Source organism: Nanorana parkeri, unplaced genomic scaffold (assembly GCF_000935625.1).
Source record: "Nanorana parkeri isolate BGI_ZX_2015 unplaced genomic scaffold, ASM93562v1 scaffold369, whole genome shotgun sequence".
In the NCBI taxonomy this organism is placed as follows: Eukaryota; Metazoa; Chordata; class Amphibia; order Anura; family Dicroglossidae; genus Nanorana; species Nanorana parkeri.
In genome coordinates, this window is record NW_017306637.1 from 1,211,147 (window position 1) to 1,233,708 (window position 22,562).

The 22,562-nt window shown below is 41.0% G+C and overlaps 1 protein-coding gene across 1 annotated transcript in view; it reads left to right on the top strand.

Moving 5' to 3' along the window:
* Positions 1-22,562, top strand: part of PIK3R2 (phosphoinositide-3-kinase regulatory subunit 2) — a 43,599-nt gene that overhangs the window by 17,594 nt on the left and 3,443 nt on the right. Inside the window, exons 6-13 of the mRNA XM_018558928.1 lie at positions 3,965-4,047; positions 6,381-6,483; positions 8,423-8,521; positions 11,759-11,939; positions 12,218-12,343; positions 12,437-12,579; positions 16,481-16,657; positions 20,830-20,901. Of these exons, the coding sequence (XP_018414430.1) occupies positions 3,965-4,047; positions 6,381-6,483; positions 8,423-8,521; positions 11,759-11,939; positions 12,218-12,343; positions 12,437-12,579; positions 16,481-16,657; positions 20,830-20,901 (984 nt within the window). The remainder of the gene's footprint in view (positions 1-3,964; positions 4,048-6,380; positions 6,484-8,422; positions 8,522-11,758; positions 11,940-12,217; positions 12,344-12,436; positions 12,580-16,480; positions 16,658-20,829; positions 20,902-22,562) is intronic.

The following is a 22,562-nucleotide window of genomic DNA, read 5'->3' on the forward strand; positions in this document are numbered from 1 at the left end:
GGCAGAGTTGTGGTGGCGGACAGGGGAGGAGCGGCTGAGCACTGAGCAGAGTTGCGGCGGCCAGGGGGAGCAGCTGAGCACTGGGCAGAGTTGTGGTGGCGGACAGGGGAGGAGCGGCTGATCACTAAGCAGAGTTGCGGCGGCCAGGGGGAGCAGCTGAGCACTGGGCAGAGTTGTGGCGGCAGGCTGAATCAATCGGAATCAACTAATCCATAATGAGAATTGTTTTAGTTGTAAGGTGCTACTAGCTGCTCTTAATTCTATGGAGCCTTTCTCTTGACCCCTTTGTTACATGGGCCTGTTGGCGTTTGTTTGCTGTGTTGCCCACCCCTCAGTTGGACTGCCATGGTCTAAGACTAAAAGTTTCTGTGTCCTGTAATGTGCGATTAAGAAAATGGGGCTTTCGTCTCACCTTTTAAAATCCTTACAGTACACAGGTCCTTGCACTCCTTATTGGTTGCTACAAAACTGAGGCGATGTTATATATGGCTGTCCATATATATGGCTGCTTTTTTTTGCCAGTCTCCACTCACCTGAAGGCAACTGCATGACCCATATTCCAAGATATTCCAAGACATATATAGACAAGATCTCATATCCTGCAATGTACTCTAATAAAAGGATTTTACAGGCAATTATTAACCAACGGCCCATTCACACCTTTCAAGTACATTAACGAGTGTCACCTGCATTAGCATGTTGCGGTTCCATTCATTGTCAAAGGCACCCCCAGCACATTGATCCAACACACATCCGATGCACATGCATTGCAGTGCACTACAGTGTACTGTAACAAACTACCATGCATTTTGGTGCTCTGCATCAAAATAAAGTGGTGCATGTCAGATTTTTTTGTGTCCATTCTGGTGCATTGACGGGCGATTCAATTTTTACGGGCTGCCTTAACGCAACAATCGTTAACGCATGACATAACACATGTTAATGCAATGCATTAGAACTGACAGTTATGAATGGACCCTTAATAGCTAATGATTAAACTGGCTGCCTTTTAGCCCAGTCTGCCAGAACAAGCATTAGAAGACAAATGTATAATACCCACTTGTGAACAAGGGCAAGAGAACTGTGGTTGTTCTAAACACAAACGTCTCACAGAGGCTTGTGAACAAATTGGCTGTAAGTAACATCTTAAACTTCCTTTAAGTAATATAAATAACTTGGATAAGGTGTGCTGGCAAGGTTGATGGATTTGCTCAATGCACAGTGTGCCACATGTATTCACAGATGGAGAAACAGCTCCACATTGAATACCGCTGTGACAGATGTGAGCAGGTTGCACTCCTGGAAGCTCACATTAGAAATCGTAAAGAGTGAGTTGCAACACTGAGAAGACTTGACAACCTTGAGAGGAGTCTTCTGCTCATGGAGCAGGCAGTTAATGAGGTTGAGGTGGAGGTTGAAGTAGTAGGTGAGGACGATCCAGTAGGAATCTACTAGGTTGCTGTACCTAGAGGGAATGGTAGGGGCCCACAGAAAAGCTCCCAAACAAATTTGCTAGTTTCAGCGAGATGCAAACCCAGAGGTGGCAGCCCTAGATGTCACTGCTACCCCCAACACCTGGGAGGAGCCCATCTGTGTGGTGGTGTGCTGTCTCGCCACAAAGGAGGGATTTCACTAAAAGATTATGTACAGCGCCACTTTGGTGATTTGAGTGGGGCCTTGCCCCTCCTGTGGTCCCAGCCCCCCCTGTGCAGTGTGGGGGGGGGGGGGGGGGGGGGGGAGGGGTGGTATGGTCAGTGACCTTTGGGTATCTCTGTGTACATTGCGTAGCCTTGATTACCTTTAGGCATTAAGTCCCTCTCCTGAGGAAGCCGGTAAAGGCGAAATGCATCGAGGCAGAATCATTCGTCAGCACTTCAGGATCCCTGTCTATTGACTTTATACACATATTTAGTTAAAAAATGTGGTTGTCTCTTTCAGGTGCTGAGTTATGTGGGACTATAATGCCAGTCAATAGGACACTCTTGATTATTTAAATTTGTTCTTCATTGAGAATAATTTTAACAGATCTATTAATAAAATATTAGAAATTGTAACTATACGCTGTCACTGTAATATTTCCAACTAAGGGTGACTCGCGTTAAACCTCGCTGTCTTTTTCTTTGGCTGTATATGTACTATGTGGTTTGTGGTGGATGACAATGCCTTATACCTGATTGTTGGCCCTCCTAGGAATTTTCCATGGACAGCCGGGGAGTTATCTCTTATTGATTTATTGGTATGTGTAAGTGTTTATACTGAGGCTGGCATCTACACGACAGTGCAGACAGTCTATTCTTTTACATGTGTTGTGCATTTTATGTAATGTTTGCCTGGAGTGTAGCCTTACAAGCTATGTCACATGACATATTTTGTTTTCACATAAGTTACTTTTGCTACAATTTGTTGCATTTTTTAAACATTATTTTTCTAGTGTTTTTAAACCAAAAACAGAGATGCATGCACTGCCGACATACCAACGGCACTAAGGCCTTGTTCACACCAAGCATATTCCAGGAGCAGAGCAGTTACAGACCGGAGCAATGCATTCCAATGGTATTTTGGGCTCTAGTTCACACCGCAGAGTTCAATTCCAGAGCATGTAAAAAAACTGCAGCAAGCCCTATTTTACCTGCTCTGGAACGCATGCAAATGCCCTGGAACGCACTGAAAGCCCATCTTAAACTACCAAAAACGGCCCAGAACGTATCAAAAATGCGGTATAACACACTGCACTGCGTGTGCAGAAACTCATGCAGATCTTGTCTGCATTTGGTGTGAACAAGCCCCTAAGGCTATAACAATGAAGCCCTGAATGCATATTAATAATGCATATTATAAAATGCAGTGTAATAAAACAGAGCAGACCATGGATCATTTGGCTGACTGCCACACACACACACTACTTTGTTCAGAGAGCTCAGTTTTGCAGAAAATACAGCTGTCTGCTGTTGCAGCTTCTGTCCCAATTTAGTGTCCATCTCTCTCTGTGGCTCTAAGCTTCTCCCTCTGCTGATGATGCATGGTAATGCAACACTGGGTACAGGCAGATGGTCACTTCCACTGATTTTAAAACTGGACTATTACCCAAAAAGGTATTCTGTGTGTCTTGCTGCAGGTCTTTATGTTTTTACACAAGTATTTTCCTAGCTTCATCAATTTTCATGGTGCAGCTACATTTTGCAGAAGGGACTGAAAACATCACTGCATGGACCAGTGTAGCTGCTACCAGCCCTGTCCTTTGTTCTCCCTTCTTATTAGTTGACAGCTGTATTTTTGAAAACAAGTAACTGCAAAGAGCAGGAGAGAGCCCAGTTCCTGGCAAAGAATAATAAAAAAAAATTGTTCATACAGAGAACTTCCTGTGACGTAATGGATACAATACTGAGGACAGTGTTGTATCCATTACCTCACAGGAAGTGAGGAGTTGATGAAGGGATTATAGCATCACTTCATGAGCTCCTACTAATGCTGATGAATAGACTAGGCAAGATGGCATATGGATAATATGAAATATGATGAATAATGCAAAACGTACAGCTGTGCAGACCATAACCAAATGATGATAAACATGTAGGTACTTATTCTATGTAAAATCCATTTACCTCCTCATGTATCACTTACCCCTCCTCTTGTAGATTGTAAGCCCCCAGGGGCAGGGCCCTCCTTACCATCTTGTCTTCAATTGTATTGTGATTGTAATATCTTCTATATTGTAAAGCGCTGCGCAAACTGTTGGCGCTATATAAATACTATGTAATAATAATTTAATAATTAATTTTGTTTTAAAATTAATACACAACTGCATTAAATGATGTTTTTATGTCTGCTTGTTATTCAGCTTTAATTTATCTGCCATTGAAAATGTAATAGAAATTGTAGAAAACATGTTGTTTAGACTGGAAGGTATAATTATTGGAATGTCCTGTTGCTGATTTTCTCATTCTGGTTTTTTGTTCACGTACAGGGCAGAAGCGTTGCCAGATTATCCTGTTGTGCTCCTGGAGCTTTTGCTGCAGGATAATGTTCCTGTAGAACATCCGCCCCCAGGTACTCTTATCATGTTGTAAAGTCATTAACATTGATGTCATGCCTCAAATTTAACATGCAACTCCCTTTAATGACCATTTTATGTTGACCCATGGAATGATTTATAAAATAATAAACCTATTTAATTGGGTCCGAAATTTCCTGAAACTAAGTTGTTGCTAACTGCATGCCCTCAGGTTAAACAACACCTGTCACAAATTAATTTAGAAAACCATGGAAGGGCACCATCGTTGATCTCACATTCTGACACTGCTATTGCCTGGTTGTCATGATTGCGCAGTTGCTTTAAAATTTGAGCCACAGATGCATATCCATTATGCATACTTTGATCTTTTCTGGTGTAAAAATGATATTAAAGTCAAAAGTATAAGCTTTTTCAAATGATGCTGATTAAATCACTTACAATGGATGCTGCTCCTCAATATTTAACTGTTTAAGCTTCCTGCAGAATCAGCTGGTCCCATGAGCACTGGCCCTGATATCCTGTTTTAGGGTAGCTCCTTTCCCTTCCTGGGCCCTATTGAGCCACCCTTGTGTGTGCTAGTAATCTGTGCGTGTCTCCACAAACACACATGAACAGCAAGGTAAGCCACTCCCCTGTTACCTGCTCCCCTTTCCTCCCTTCTCCAAGTTAGTAGATGGACAGCTGCTGGACAGCAGCTGCTCTGTCCTTTTGTGAACTTGTACTGAAGGAAATTCAGGGAAGCCGAGCTGAGACAGTTTAAGCCAGCTGTTCAGAAACACGATGGCTGTAATTGGGCAAAATATAAAGAAATACTTTGCTGGACAGTGTATGTTGGTTGAATATGGATTGATTATTGTAGAAAAACGCTTGAGAGTTTAATACTGCTTTAATAATCTTTCCACATTAGTTCCTTGAAAGTCTAGTCTTACCAGTTTTTTTGTTTAGTTTTAGATAGAACTTGCTTCCTAGGGTTCCATTGAGAGTTTTTTTTACCTCTCCCTGAAACTGTTGTCACCAAAACACGATGTGAGGGAGAACTCTTTAACAGAGCCCTGGCATTAAAATACCTCTCAAAGGCAAAACTTTGGGCTAGACAATCACTTGAAATATCAGCATGAGTCCTCTGACCTCCATGCAGTTAACATTTTCAGAATTAGGTCAGCAATAACAGCCCCATATTTCGCTCGTGACAGGTTTCCTTTAACAGGGCAATAGCTGTTTGACTTCAGGTGAACTCTGACCCCTGGCACAAGCTGAAATTTGAGACTCACAGGGTTATTCACAAAAAGGTGAAGAGGGTGGAGAAGACAGGAGAAGTGAACAATCTAGGACAACATATCTGAACTGGAAAGTGAGGTGAATTGGAGAATTTTTCCAAATCAGCTGATTTGGCCTAGATTGTTCACTTCTCCTACCTTCTCCAAACTCTTCACCCTTTTGTGCGTAACCCCGTCAGTAAAAGTAAAACCTAAGTGGTTGAGAAATCTATATCGCTTATACATATGCCTGCATAGCTTTGTATTCAGACTAAGTCGGGTTCTTGCATAAGCCCAATCGCAAGTGTTTGCTATGGGGGTTCCAGGCTCTACCATGTGTTGTGGTGTCCTCTATCTGGAAAAATCGTGCATATCCATTGTAGTGCGTTGGCAGTTTGTTCAAATGAATAGGCTACGTACATACTGGATGCATGTGAATACTCTTTTTAAAATGCATTATGCAATGTTTCTTATTTAAAATCTATTGTTTCTTTACAAATAGCATAAACATATTTTGCCTTCAATGAGACTTTGTTTACCAAGATGTTTTCTCCTTGTTTGGGCATTTTCAATGCGCATAGCTCATATCTCTAGACACTCAATTTAGAAAACTGCTAACATTCTTGAACATTGAATGTTGAACATTCTTTTTTTTTTTTTTGCTGCCTACATTTTAACTGTTTTGTCACTCAACGTTTTGACACTGTCATTGTTATTTTAATTGCTGTTCTGATCATGGAAATCTAAGTCTATTCACAAAGATTACTGCACAGGTTAGTGCTCCTTACAAAAACACTAGCTTCAGGCTTATGGTAACTGGGTTTTGATAAATGTGTAAAGAAGTAAGGAAGAAAAGCATATCTTTGAGGTGGTGATAAAAATAAATAAAAGAGATAACATTTTGTTTTAGAAAATGTGGCAATAGTAAATGTTTCAAAAATGTGTACTAAAGTGATATTTATGTTTTTAGGAGAAAATTGTCATGAGATAAATATGAAATAATAGAAGATAAGGAGTGGAATTAAAATATCTCCCCATCTTGGTGAACTGAGCATGTAGTGATATGTTTTAGCAAATGTGATCTTTCATTATGCTCCTTTGCTATTTTTTAGCTCTCCCTCCAAAGCCAACAAAATCTAAACCGCCAGCCTGTCCAACCATCATAGGTGGGGGAACATTGCAGGAGGCAGAATGGTACTGGGGGGACGTTTCTAGGTGAGTTCAATATTTTTGTTTTGGGGTTTTTCTAAAACATCATACACCATTTAGTGCCACATAGTCTTTCAACTAGGTGTTATTCTATTTGTGATTCCTGTTTACTCACCAGATAATGTATGTTGTACCTAACTGATATAGAAAATAGATATGCTTTAACCCCCATCGCAGCCAAGCCCTCCGGAACCCTTTAACCCCTTCATGACTGAGGCCTTTTTTTCATTTTTTGCACCCATGTTATATTCCACATTTGAGGCCCGAAAATTACTTAAAACCCCTAAACATTATATCTATTTTATGAAAGGCAAGACCCTATAGAATAAAATGGCGGCAGTTGCAAATGTTTATGTTGCACGATATTAGCGCAACTCCTTATCAAACCCCACAATTTAGTGAAAAATGTACTTAAATGCCCCAAAACACAATAAAATACCCATTTTTTTTTTATCAAATATAAAAGATGAGGTTACAATGAGTAAATAGATACCCAACATGACCAGGCTAAACATTGTGTGCGTCCGTGAAACGGTGACAAACCTCAGTACCCCAAAAAGTCCATGGACAACGGTTTAAAAGCCCCCACAGGTGATCAATTTAGAGATACCCAAAAATACTGGCCCTAGAATTTTTGCTCTCACTCCGGCGTGTGCGGCGATACCCAACATGTATATCGCGTTCATCGTTTTCATACGTAGGCGCACCCGATGCGTGATTACGTGGCGATGCACGTGCTCGCGGGAGACTTTTAAAAATTAGTTTTTTATTATTTTTAGATTTATTTTATTTCATTTTAATTTTAAAAACTGTTATTTTTTTTACTTTACTTTGATTGCTATCACATAGGGGGGCTTACAAGCCCCCCATGTGATAGCAGATGGTGGTGACAGGTACTCTTTAAGGTGATGCTGGGGGTCCAAGAGACCCCCAGTGTCACCTTTACACTAGAAATAAGCTATTGAAGTGCAGATCGCACTTCAATAGCTTATAGCTGGGCTTCAGGAACCCAGAACTGACAGCCCAGGGACCGGAAGTGATGCAATCAAAATACGGTTTTGGTTAAAATAATGTTTTTTGTATCAGGACAAGTAGATTGTCATGAGGGACAAGTAGATTCGGCCCCCGCTTTAGTCCTTGGACAAGTAGTTTTTTTAAAAATTTCCACACCCCTGTGTATATATCTATATATAGATATATACCGTATAGATATACTATATATAAAAACTTCCTTCCTGTGTGTAGATGGAGCTCATTTTGCCAGATGATAGAATTTGTGTGGAAAATAATTCTGTGTGGCCTATCTTCTGACCGTGTATTAGTTCCTGCGATTTCTGCATGCAATTACAGCGCCTTTTCCGCAGCTTCACATGATACACGGATGCCTTCTAAGGACTACATATTCACAATGAGACCAGCAAGCTTAGATGCTTAAGCAGCTCTGTCAAACTCTGGGTAAAAGAGGAGAAGTTTTGAAGTGATTGACAAATAAGGGCTATCCTGAAGGCAGGGTTTTACTGCTACCATCAACGCTACATGTACGAACGCATAGAAGCTACATAAATTTGTAGTTTCAGTGATACGCTGTCTGCAATGGTGACATGGCTGTGCATATTCAGAGGGGAGGAAAAATGTGTTTCACCGCATACTAGGAAGTTGGACATGCATGACTATTCTACAGCTATTGTAAAGGAGGTGTGGAAGGAACAGAACACACATAGATTATTTTATTTATTTATTACAGGTATTTGTATAGCGCTGAAAATGTATGCATTGCTTTACATAGTTGCACATTCACATCAGTAAAAGTGGTTTAAGACCCTTGGCCAAGTAGTTCTTTATTAAGGGTTTCAGGGGTTCGACAAAGGGGTTTTGTTAAAGGGTGTATATTTTTGTAAATTGACAATACTTATTTTGAATTTTTTTTTCATTTGCATGACTTTAGAGAAGAGGTGAATGATAAACTCCGGGATACACCAGATGGGACATTTTTGGTGAGAGATGCTTACAGCAAAATTCTGAGGGAATATACGCTTACTATCAGGTAAAAATATTTTGTAATTTTTAATAACCAAAAGATAGTCAGTTTTATGTCCTGTTCATTACACTATTTCTGGTTCTCGATGGCGTATATAGGAAACATGACTTAAACAGAAACCATGATAATTTTGGTCAATTCCCAGCAGTTGCTTGTAAATGTTTGATTACCATCAGCTACATTAAGCTTAGTCTTAAAGTTTCTTGGAAGACGTGAGACTACAGGCTCTCTATCATGCTAATTTCAACTTCACCTAGGGAGTTGATGCTTGGCTCTGCCCCTTCCTATTGGTTTGATCTAGGGATGTTGAGATACGAAGTTCCGTACTTAGTAGAAGTAAATAGGTCAACAAAACAAATGTTTCAAGTCGTTTCCCCAAATTCAACTGAAAATGCTACTTTTAACGACTTCTGCAGTCTCAAAATGATTAAACCCTTTCATGATGAGCATCTTTAGTACTTAGAGCACCATTTTGCTGTTATGACCTGCTGCAAACGAGATGCATAACCAGACATCAGCTTCTGGCATCGTTCCTGAGGAATCTTAGCCCATTCCTCATGAGCAATGGTATCCAGTTCACTATTATTCTTTGGTTTGTGTGCTGCAACTGCCTTCTTCAAATCCCACCAGAAATTTTCTATGGGGTTCAAGTCAGGTGACTGTGATCGCCACTGTAGAATCTTTTCTCCTAGGATTTCCTGATACTTCAATGAATCAATCTCACATTCCACATGCTGCATTTTTCCAGTGCCAGAGGATGCAAAGCAGTCCCAGAGCATCACTGAGCCACCACTATGCTTAACTGTAAGCCGAGTGTTCTTTCAGTATATGTTTCATACTATTTTCTCCAGACATACCGCTGATCCATAGGGCATCATTGCCTGTTGCCACCAAGTCTTGCTGCAGGTCTTTTGCATGCACTGAAGGGGTTTTCTCAACCTGCCTTCTCAGAAATCTGTTTGCAGCCGTTGATAGCTCCCTTTTTCTGCCCCGTCCAGGTAGTTTAACCACTTTTTCTTTCATTTTTGGTGCCAATCGCATGAGTCACAAGAATTCCTCCATGCGATCTTCTGCGGGCTGTATAATACAATGAAAGATGTCACTGCCCACAGTTGCATCTGTTTACAGGCTACGATTACCTGCAGATGGCCACACCTGGAAATTCACTGTTTGAATCCAGGTGCAACCGTCTGCAGGTGATCGCAGTCTGTTTGATTACTTGCAAATGGCCTGAAAACAGCTGCGGGCTGTGGCATCTGTCATTGTATTATACTGTACCTCCCACCTACAGATCACACAGAGAAATTTGTGACAATGTGATCAGCCATTCTCAGGTGTCAATGGAGCCTTAAGAGACTGTAGGCAAGTGTGTCTCACTGTGTCCTGCCCATAGGTATGGATGCTGATCTACTGAGTAGATTTCTCAATAGCAACTGCATTGAATGATAGACGTTTGTCTCTCCCAGATGTTTTTAACTTTTCTCTCCATGGCCATTTGCTTTACAATGCTACTTTACCCCCGTGTTGGCCTGTTTACAAGCATGAGGTTATGGCAAAACAGGACATACCAAAGTCAAGATCCTGCCACAGCTTCTCATGACAGTCAGATGAATGGCAGGTGGGTCTGCTGACATCCGCCACAATATGGCAGCAATCAGCATTCATTTAGTGAATGAAGGAAAGAGGCACCTTACAGGTCATTATACTGGCTAGAGATATTTCCCTTGCCTTACCTCTACCTTACAATAAAAATATATATATATTAGAAAAATCAAGAGGACAGGGTTTCTTCAACCAGGACATTGTACTATCGTTCTTGCGTCTGGCATAATTTCACCAGAAGGAGATCTCCCTTTGTTTTCCGGATGTGGTCCACGCTGTCTGTGATTATTTTTCAGCCATCGGCTTCCTTCATAAAAACAGATTTCCAGTTTGTCATACCAGGTGGCCTCTAATTCCACCATTACACAGTGTATCCGTCATAGCAAAGTTAAAGCTTATGGCCTCAATCATAAGGTTTCCTTTTTCCTCACCAAGGCTGTGAGCGCTTTTTGGTTGTTTTTTCGGCACCTCAGTTTCACATGCCTGCAAGGCTGCATACTAGCCTTAATTTCAAACATTCTATCAGTCCTACCAGGTGGATGTCTCTTTGGATGCCAGCTTCAGACGCAATGTGTTACTGGCAGCACTATGATCTGCAAGCAGTCCCTTGTTTTAGTGCTTTCTCGCTTTCATGGCTGTAAGGCATTAAAATATCATTTTTGAGGCTGTTAGAAAATGGATGAGAGGCAAGCTCTATTTAGTGAAACACTTCCAAACCCTTTTAAGATGATCCTCTTCCATACTCTACAAGCCTCCCACCAACTTCGGCCAGTGGAAGTTTTCAGGATCTCAAGATAAAACATTTCCTTCAACAGCGGACCCCTATTATGGGTGACCTGCAATAGAGGTGAATTTTAAAGCACTCTTACCTGGCACCAAGTTCGCAAATCTCCCATTCTGGTTCTGTCCCTGGCTACCCTTCTCATTGCTTTCCAGTTTGCCCAATGGAAGGGTAATTTCTGCACATGTGGAAACACTGCCTGTAAAGAGTTTGCTGAAGCTGACCTTAATAAAAAAAAAAAAAAATCTGTACACATACCCAAATTTAAATTGGTCACACACATCCTTACAGCTGTTAAACAGGTGCTGGTTCAAGCTTGGAAGTCTCCTTCAATCCTTTTGCTTTGTATTCTGTGAAGTTTTTTATGAAGAGGTTACGGTACTGCAAAATTACACTTTGACAAAATTTGAAAAGATATGGACTCCTGTATATTGAAGCCTACTTGCCACTTAGACTCACGCTCTATGCCAGTAATAGGATGACTTGCATACAATGTGTTAAATACCTAGGTCTCTACCTCCCTCTTCCCAACCTCCCCCTTCACTAATCTTTTCCTTTCTGTTTCCCTACCCTCTTTCTCCCAACTGGCATCTTCCTCCCCTCTATTGTGCCTCTCTTACCATATCATGCTCCTTCTGCCTTGCTTGACATAGTAAACCGGCTATCCTGTTTTGAGTACTATGCTAATGCCTCTACAGATATCTGGTTTCTGATCTTGTTCTGAACTTGATACTGTTCTTTATACCGGTTTTATATACACATGCAACAATTATGTTTACTCTTCAATGAAAGCATTTCAATGAAAAATACGTTTTTTGACATATTGTGTGAGGATGCTCATCAAGATATTTACTTTTTAGGAAAGGAGGAAACAACAAACTGATCAAGATATTCCATCGAGATAATATGTATGGCTTCTCAGAACCCCTAACATTTACATCAGTGGTGGGTCTCATTACACATTACAGGCATGAGTCTCTGGCTCAGTACAACCCCAAACTGGACATCAAATTGCTGTACCCCATGTCCAAATACCAGCAGGTTAGCAATCATTTGTCTGGCTATCTCATTTAAATGTTTTTATTTTTCCTTTGCTGTTTGTTTCATGGAAACTATATTGTTTTGAAACCGTTTTATTTTAGTTGTATTTATTAACCCCTTCATGACTGAGCTAGTTTTCAGGTTCTGTTCATAAATGACAAGTTTGTTTTTGAACTGATGCTTTACATCTGTTTTTACTATAATGTATGTAAAAGAAAATGTACAAAACCACTATACAGTACCTTTTAATTACGATCTTTTGTTTTATGTAAATATAGGAGCAGATTGTTAAAGAGGACAGCGTAGAAGCTGTAGGCGAGCAGCTTAAGGTTTATAATCAGCAGTACAGAGACAAAAGCCGGGAATTTGACTCTCTTTATGAGGAATATACCAGAACCACTCAGGTATGCCCTTGGCATGAATTATTTGTGTACTGTAGATAAATGTTGCACTTTTGTAGCATTTTAAAATCCACGTTCTCTGTTTTCTTGTAACAGGAACTACAGATGAAGCGCACAGCCATTGAAGCTTTCAAAGAAACAATCAAAATTTTTGAAGAGCAGTGTCAGACCCAAGAAGCCTTCACAAAGGACTACATTGAAAAGTGTCGTAGAGAGGGCAACAACCAGGAGGTTGAGAGGTAAGCATTTCCTAATGTATATGTAAACCTAATCAATAAAATCTCATAAAAAATTTGGAATGTTTATATGATTTCCAAAATGTTTTCAATGTTTTAATTATGCAGCTTTTATTAAAATATCTAGTGATCTGCAATTAAAGTTGTTGTTCAGACACTTTCTGTAATGGGATGACAACTGTATACAACTTTACAACTGTAAAGGGATGACACTTTCTGTAAAGGGATGACAGAGTGACAACTGACACTGACACCCTGTCATATATGCCACTGGGGAAAGCTTCAAGTGGCCATGCCACAGACATGTAGCCTGTCCTTAATGATGTAAAACAATGCTAGAGCAAGTGTATATAGACAGGAAGTGGCTGAAACCAGCTGGAGGAGAATGGCAGCACTGAGCTGCAAAAAGGGTGAAGCAAGGTGAAAACGTCTATGAAAACAAAATTGCCAGTTAGGTTTATTTATTATTTTAAATTACTCGTATGTATATACTTATAATAATTTAAATAACATATAATATTTTTTCTTCATATTATACAGTTTTGCTCTTTTTTATTTGTGTCTTGTATTCTTGTTTTATCTAGTTTTGTCTTCATGTCTGTAACTACTGCTGTATATCATCTAAAAAAAAACATTGCTTACACAAAAAATAAGCAAACACGTTTGCTGTTTGCCAAAAGGCATGTGGGAGTCTCCCCAAACATATGGAGCAAGGTACTAAGATTGAGCTTTCTGGGGCAAACCCAAGACCCCTCATGACACCGAGAACACCATTCCCACAGTGAATCATGGTGGTGGCAGCATCATGCTGTGGGGATATTTTTTTATTGACAGGGATAGGCAAACTGGTCAGAATTGAAGGAATGATGGATGGTGCTAAATACAGGAAAATTCTTTAGGGAAACCTGTTTCAGTATGCCCGAGGTTTGAGACTGGGATGGAATTTCCCCTTCCTGCAGGACAATGACGTAAGCATACTGCTAAAGCAACACTCGAGTGGTTTAAGGGGAAACATTTAAAAATGTTATAGAATGACCTAGTCAAAGCCCAGACCTCAATCCAACTGAGAATCTGTGGCATGACTTAGATTGCTGTACACAAACAAAACCCATCCAACTTGAAGGAGCTGGAGCAGTTTTACCTTGAAGAATGGGCAAAAATCCCAGTGGCTAGATGTGCCAAGCTTATAGAGATGTACCCCAAGAGACTTGCAGCTGTAATTTCTGCAAAAGGTGGCTGTACAAAGTATTGACTTTGGGGGGATGAATAGTTATGCATGCTCATGTTTCTTATTTCTTCTTTGTATCACAATAAAAAATATTTTGCATCTTTAAAGTAGTAGGCATGTTGTGTAAGGCTTCATTCACACTGCCGCGCATATACGCGCGTACAGCACATTAAAATTCCATTACGAGTGATGCATTCTGGGATTGCATATAGTGCACGCATAGACGCTCGTATATACGCGCATAGACGCGTGTCTAGACGTGTATATACGCAATATACAATTTTGCTTGCGTTGTGTGTGAATGAGGCCTAAATCAAATGATACAAAGCCCCAATTTTAATTCCAGGTGATAATGCAACAAAATAGGAAAAATGCCAAGAAGGGGTTTGAATACTTTTGCATGCCACTGTAGTGTCCTCAAGGTGGATGGACATCTTTTTCACCTCTGCTGTTTTTTTTGGAAATATTGCTTCTAAAATTAACAGTTGCTGGTAAATTCAGGCTGCATGATAACTAGGGATGCAATGATACCGAGTATTTGGGCGAGTACTTGTACTGCCCAAATGCTCCAATACCTTCCCAAAAATGTTTTACTGACTGGCAGTGCTGTAGGGGGAATGACCCGCCTCCAGGCTTCCTGATTGGCCGTGAAGCCGTCTCAATGCTGATTGTCTGAGAAGCCGGCTTCCCAGCCAATCAGCATCGAGCCAGCCGGCTGAAGGTTTTGAGGCCTAGAACCTTCTTCCTTCCTAACGGAGTTTGGGCCTTTTACCTCAACCAGGACATTGTTCCAGTTTATCAGAAGATTTCCCTCCATTGCTTGGATGCAGTTCAGGTAGTAAGAGACCATCACTTTTAGTCTTTCCTGATGATCCCCTGTGAGGGTGAACCAGTTTTTTGTGCCACCATTTCTTGTTGGCTCACACAGACTATTATTCAAACTAGTGGTTTCAAGGGTTGGCGCCACTCTTTCCTTTGGCATCAGGTTACTGTTTCTCAAATTTGCAAGGCTGCCACCTGGTCTTCTGTTTTTCAGGTTTTGCCTGATGGATGTTCAGGTCTCATCCGATACCAGCTTCAGGTGTACTGTACAGTTCTTCAAGTAGCTTGTTGCGCTGATCCTCAGTTGTGTTTTTTTTTTATTTTCTTATCTCTCAGCTCATATTCATTCTCTCCAGTCCAGCTTTGTTAATTCTCCCTGAATGTTTCGGGGGAACAGCCTGATTCTTGTTTCACTTTCATTAGGTGGATTCGATAGCTTTTCTTCCAGGCTTTTGACCTCTAGGACAAGGTTCCTCCTTTCCCGGTCAGGGCACTCTCTAGCTCGGCAGTTAGTGCTTTCTGGATTTTTCAGCCTCTGGCATCTATTTAATTTAATTGAGAGGCGATTACCTATCCCTAACTGCATGTAATTGGCAATGTCCGATTACATCTTAATCAGCTGCAGCCTCCTCCGTCTGCCTGTCATTGATTTGTTTAGGCTGTGCCACAGCATCTGTTCACATACACCTGTGAATCTGGCCGCAGGATTCGAAATAGACTCTAATCACAGGTGTGAACGGGGCCTTAGTTGCGTCTACTCACGCAAATGTTGATATACCCATTTGGGGATTATGTAAATCAGAGCTGTGCCCTTCAATGAGCACAGAGAAAATGATTTAATGGTGAGTACAAAAAAAATCCTTTTTTCATTAAAAGCAAATTGTACTAAAATGCCTCACTTTTGGGGCAATAAAATAGATGAGGCTGATACAAGTAAATAGATACCAAATATGCCAGGCCTGAAAACTGTGAAACTTTCCATGAAACAAGGAAAAGCGAAGGTACCCAAAATGATCTAATAAGTGATGTTTTAAATGCCTTTAGAACTCATCAGTTTAGAGGTAACTGTGAATGATACATCTAAAATTATTCCTCTCACTCTGGCATGTGCAGCCAGTGTATGTGTTGCAACCGTTTGCATACGCGTACACACCTTGTGTGCGCGTTTGTTTGTATGGAGCAGCGGGGGGGCTTTTTTTAGCTTTTATTTATTACAATATATTTTTTATTTATTTACATTATTGATATAAAATGGGCCATGAGCTTGTTTTTACGCGTTTTAAAGCCATTACTCATTATTGGCAGCGAAAGAACTAATACTGTTTTACACATTTTTATGATATTGCAGTCTAAATTCCCTTAGGGCTTGTTCACACCAAATGCAGACAAGATCTGCATGAGTTTCTGCATGCGCAGTGCAGTGTGTTATACCGCAGGTTTTGTGTTTTTTTAGTTTAAAATGGGCTTTCAGGGCGTTTGCATGCGTTTTTGATGCGTTTGCATGCGTTCCAGAACAGGTAAAATAGGGCTTGCTGCATTTTTTTACATGCTCTGTAACAGAACGCTGCTGTGTGAACTAGAGCCCAAAATACCATTGGAATACATTGGACGCAGTTTTGATCCGGTCTGTAACTGCTCTGCTCTCTCCTAGCGCATCCCTAAATTTTTCCTTTGGGGGTCACCACAACTTGGCAAATGTTACCAAGGGGTCCCGACCCTAGAAAGGTTGAGAACCACTGCTGTAGAGAGTGTTTTATAGAACTGTACATATATGCATGAAGCAGGGCTTTACATTCCTGTACTCCCAGATTTTGCCTGGTTTTTCACATCTGTTTTTACTATTTTCACCAATAGGATCTTAATGAATTCTGAAAAGTTAAAGTCTCGAGTGACCGAAATTCATGACAGCAAGAAGAAACTGGAGCAAGACTTAAAAAAGCAAGCAAATGAAAATCGTGAAATTGACAAAACAATGAACAGCTTGAAGCCAGACCTTTTGCAGCTGCGTAAACTTAGAGACCAGTATCTGGTGTAAGTAGCTTGGTGCAGCAAGTCTCTCTGTGGTGTAATATTTTCATTCATTTATTATGTTTTTTTCACTCTTCTGCTCCCAGCCAGTAGAATTGGAGAAACAGACATGGATCCCTTTCAAATTGAGTAAAAGGATGCAGACAAATCCAAATTTAGCTGTTTTTTTCTAATTCCGTTTTCCTGATGGGTTGTTATGGACAACACTCGCCTGTTTCTGGCTACATCTTTACAGTACCAAAGCTAGGACTTTTATTGGCATCAGAACTGCTTCTGTCCCTTTACAAGTCAATAGGAAGTCTAAAGCAGGTTGATGTTGTGACTGTTGCAGTACCTCTGCTGTCAAAAAGGGAGGATGGCACTCTCGGCATCACTCTGTATAAAGATTTTCCAGCTCACAGGACAACAATCCAAGTGCCAGCAGACCGAGAGTAATCATCACTAGGGTCGGGTAACTTCACAGTTAACCCCTAAACACACAATATATAGCTGTATGCCAGGTTTTTTTTTTTTTTTTTAAATCAGATCATTTATATTTCCATTTTTAACAAACCTACAAAAACTGCTAATAAATACACATAGACTCTACAATAGTTACATACAGCCAACACCATCTGAACATTAGCATAACATATCTAACCATTACAAAAACAAGCAGTGAAAACATTTGTATTCTTCAGATCCCACACTTCGGTTATTGTAATAATCAGAAAGTGACATCATTACATAAAACCCATCAACTTCTTTGCCAGCTCCCAAATTTTCCCCATCAATCCCACCGTTGGACTATAAGAATATGTTGTAATATATTCCTTAGTCTCCAAAATAATATAAAGGGTTTACCCCCTGAAAAAGATAAGATAATATATTAAAGACTGAGGATGCGCCCTGTCCCATCCTACCAGCACTTGAAGTTGAGATGATAAAAAATATAACCAAGCGGCCACCACATGTTTTAATGGAAACATTCACCATTCACAGTATGTGTTATAGCAATTCTTACATAGTTACATAGTATTTGAGGTTGAATAAAGACATGAGTCCATCAAGTCCAACCTATTAGGATCTCATTCTAGGAGTACCTGTACCCCTGTATATTACGGTCCCTTAAGAAATCGTCCAAAAGTTTCTTGAACAATTCCACATTATTTGCTGAAATCACCGCCTGTGGCAGTGAGTTCCAGACCCTAACTGATCTTACTGTGAAGAACCCCCTTCGCCCCTTGTGCTGGAATTTTTTTTCCACCAATTTTAGGTGATGGCCTCTAGTTTTTGTAATGGAGTTAATTTTAAACAGTTTATCGCTAATGTTGCTACCACCATTGAACATTTTGTACATGGAGATCATATCCCCCCTTAATCTCCTCACCTCCAATGTGAACATGTTTAAATTTAGTAGCCTTGTCTCGTAGCTCTGGTCCTCCATACCCCTAATTAGTTTGGTTGCCCTCCGCTGGACTTTTTCCAACTCAAGGACATCTTTTCTTAGTACTGGTGACCAGAACTGGACCGCGTACTCCAGATGAGGTCGAACCAATGATCTATAAAGTGGCAAAATTATAGACTTGTCCCTGCAATACATCCCCTTTTTAATACAGGACAAAATTCTGCCACACCAGACAGGAATAAAACTGTTTAAATTATGGTAGCTTTGTTCAAAGAAAAATACAATTTCTTATACAATTAGAAAGAAAAAGTAAAAACACCTTTTTGCATAACAATCTTAACATGACTGATCGGTCATTAAAATTACAGTGCACTACTTGTGGAGTACCTCCACTCTCAAAGAGCCACCTCATAAAGTGCATATTTTGGTTTAACATCCCGGACAATTGTCCACATTCCACTATAAATCCTACGGCCCACCAATAACATTTATGATAGATAAGTCTCTAGTAAAAAGTTCCTTATCATTCATAACCCATAATGTATATTCCATACTGATGGTAAATAGATGTCTATTTGTATGTCCACCGCTGCTTCCTTTTAGCAGTTCTGATCATCGCAATCACAGAAGCAGCATGTACCTCAAGCTATATTTTCTGATTTATAATGGAAATGTCTTTTAGTGTGTATTCACCCTTAATTCCATTTAAGGGGCCACAATCTTCCTATAACAGGATTATCTCCTTTCATATTCATATGCACTGCACAACCATATATTATAGAAGCAACATGCCTCACATAATATATTCCAGTTATAAAGGCCATTATGAAGGGAATCTAGCAAAACCAGAGCAGACAAAATCTGGAGCAGCTGTGCATGGCAACCAATCAGCTTCTCTCTTTCATTTTCAAATCTCAACTGAAGAGATAAGCTGATTGGTTGCCATGGGCAACTGCTCCAGTTTTGATAAATTCCCCTCTATGTCTCTAGTGTGCATCCACCCTTGTTTAATTTTTTATTTAGAGAACTACAATCTTCCTGTGTCAAATGTTTTTTTTTACAATCGTATATATGTACTACCCATCCATGTGCTACATCATCTCAAGGGTTTACAACTCCTCTGCATGGGAAAAAATGACCAGACTTCACAAATACTTTCCTCACATATCCAGGGCAATATCTCTCACATATGCACACACACCAATAAATGATTCTTCCTGTGGATGTATTTACACCATATTCAGAGGCATCACATTATTTCTGAAATTGTAGGCACCACACGTCACATTATCACAGATGCTTAGAACCTTGATTGTATGACATCTCCTTAATGTGTGTACTTAATAATGCACTATTACATAATGCACGGTGGAATTATTCTGCGGTTTCCTTCAAAATAGAACAGAGTCCATTCCTCCTTCCTAGAAACAAAAACCTGCATACACACCCGTGCTTTCAATGTCCACATACTGCACAATCCATCATAATATGCCACAGGATCTAGATGTATCGTTCATCTTTCCTCTCCAACACTCTTAATAAAAAGTCTCTAAAGTTGGTTGATCCGTATACAATTCCAGTTGTGTGTGTGCAGCTGAAATCTGCTTATCTAGTCACAGGCTTTGTTACATTGTAGTCATCTCTATCATGTTGTTATGTGCTGCTCCATGAGTCACAGAGTATACAAGCACCTAGGATGGCTGTATTCTATTGCCCAGTTTCACATGGCAGGGGGATGTCGAGTGGCCATAGCAGTGTGAATGGGAGATGAGCTCATCACTGTGCTGCTTCTCCTGTACTTACTGAGCAGTAACAGACTGCCAGGTCCAGGACGACCTGCTCTGAGAGAAAGTATGTTAAATGATGCTAGTCATCAGACTGAGTTTATCAGCAAAAACTGGTTTTGTTATTTTATCTTTTAATTGGCTATTCATTTTATCTTGTCATTTGTGGCTAAAATCCTTCCTTTTATTCTTCATAATAATGTGTTAAAGGAGAACTATGGGGTTAGGGCTTTTCCCCATAGTTCTCCTAAGGGTAACGGGAGGACACAAACTAGCGTCCTCCCGTCACCCTAAGCTCAGTATACCGCGAGCTACAGCTCGCGGTATACTGAGACGCCGCAGCTGAAACGGATCCCGACATTTATGTCTGGATCCACCCAGCTGCTTGAGTGACAGCTGGCTCTGCCTATCTAGAGGCAGAGCCAGCTGTACCCGCCCCGTCCGTTCCGCCAGCCAGCGCTGGAGGATAGGGGAGGGGGGAATCTAGTCCCTCCTCTGTCACGGCTCTCTGCAGTGACAGGATCGAGAAGTGAGCAAGTGCCGGTATGTGATCGCTCACTTCTCGATCTACTGAGCCGACCTGTGACAGTTTAATTGTCACAGGTCGGCTAGAACTATGGGGATGAGCGAAAATCACTCACCTCATTGTTCTCCTTTAAGAACCTGGGAGGTTAGTTTACAGTGGAGCACTGGTGAGCTTGTCCCTACAACTGCAGCAATGAAGACCTAACCAGGGATTTTTGGCCTCATTCTCCCCTAATTAAAAAAAACAATGTGGATACAGTGATGCTGTTTTGCCCTTTAGCTGGTGCTTGGAGGTAAATTATTCACCATCCCTTTCAACGTAATGAGCTTGTTTTAATTAGAACTATAGCATGTAGCAAGTCAAGATTGCAGTTGGGTTTACACTATTGTGCTTATGATGATCTACATGTGTTTACATCTGCTGTCTTTGTGCCTGTTTGCCTACATTTTATGTTTTGCTGTCTTATCTTATATTTCAGTTGGCTGCTTGGAAAAGGGGCTCGACAAAAAGATATCAGTGAGTGGCTGGACATGAAGAATGAACCTGAAGAGTAAGTATTTTGTTTTTTATTTCTCAGAAAAACACAATTTCAGCCATGTATCTCTTACTATCAACCGTATTATGTGGTGGTTAGATCAAGAAGGTAATGTCATTGCAGTGAAGATCTCCTAGTGGACAATCTACAAATCTTTATGAAAATATGAAAGTTATTTTCTTAAGTGTACATTAAGGGCCAGGGATGAGTAATTCAGGTATGTTGGGTTATTTTGCTGTTGTCAGGAGACTGGACGCTGGCAAACAAAGCTATAAGGACAGCCTAGTATACCCCTTCCCATTCCCATGATATTCTAGTTTATTTTTGCTTTTGTGTCAGGAGAGCAGACAACTTCTCTCCACAGAGAGAAGCAAACTCTTTCTTACTTTTTGTGCTTTTTATCAAGATTGTTTTTTTTCTAGCAAGCCCCTTTAGTTGCTGCAGAGCCTGTGGCGCTCATTTTTCAGCTCTATGGATTAGCTGCTCCTCAGCATAGCCTTGGAGGCCGTACATGTTTTACTGCTATGATGAAGAACTGGGGGTCAGCCTGTATTGTTTCCTGAGGGCACTGGGCTCTGTTGAGACCCCTTTGGTGTAATGTGGGTTAGCCACACAGTGCTTTACAGGTCTGAGGCCATGGTGCACCAATATGGTGGAACTCTAAACACACCTTAGGGAATATATAAGCTGCTCAGCTGACCTGAAAAGGCTTGGGAGGTAGGGGTGTCCTTTGCAACCACCTGTGTTGTGTGTACTCTAGATTTGTGGCTATCATACTTATACTCACATCTAGAATCCAGGACTCTTAGAAAAACAGATTCTGAAGTCCCTTCCAGTTCTGTTAAAAGCAGTACCTTATGTTGCAAATCCTTTGACGATATCTGTAGATTTTTTAGCAAGTACCACTGCTTTAACAAATGCTTCTAGGAAAGCCATCTGGTTGAAAACGTGGTCGGGTGACACATAATCTAAGTCCGAACTATGTGGACTACCTTTTAGGGGAGATCTACCCATCGGACTCAAACTAGATATGGTCCAGGATAGGTCAGCTGACGAGAAGGTTTGCCTGCACCCAGAAAAGAGCAATTGAAGAAACGTTTTCATGGTCAGAAAGTTCATAGCCTCCCCCCCCCCCACCACCAACAAGAACAGGCCTCAGTGACTCGGAACTGCAAGGAGGAGGAACATTAGGTGCATTTTCCCCATGCTGGCAAAAAGCAACAGCAGATCCATTCATTAAAAATCTAATTCAAATGGGTTATTGGATATAATTCACCAGTAAGCCCCATCAAGATTTTTAGGGGGTTATTCACAATGCTGCCGAAGGCAGCCGAGTGCATAACCCAGCCGAAGGGAAGTGAGCCGAACAACGTTCAGCTATTCACTCCGGCTCAGTACGGTTGTTTTCAGCCGTACATTGGCTGCACTTCGGTCAGCCGTAGTGCAAAAGGGCTTAGACTCAGCCGATCCAACATCTGAATCGGCTGAGCCGAAGCTCCGGCAGCTCACTCGCAGCACTTCGCCCCTATTCACATAGCGGCATCCGGCTGGGATAATCTGCTCAGTACCCCCGTGGTACCGAGCAGAATAGCAAATCAGTGAAAATAGTCCCGGGCTCGCAGCGGGCACAGCGGAGCTCGAGACCAGCGGGGGGGGGGGGGGGGGGGGGGGGGCAT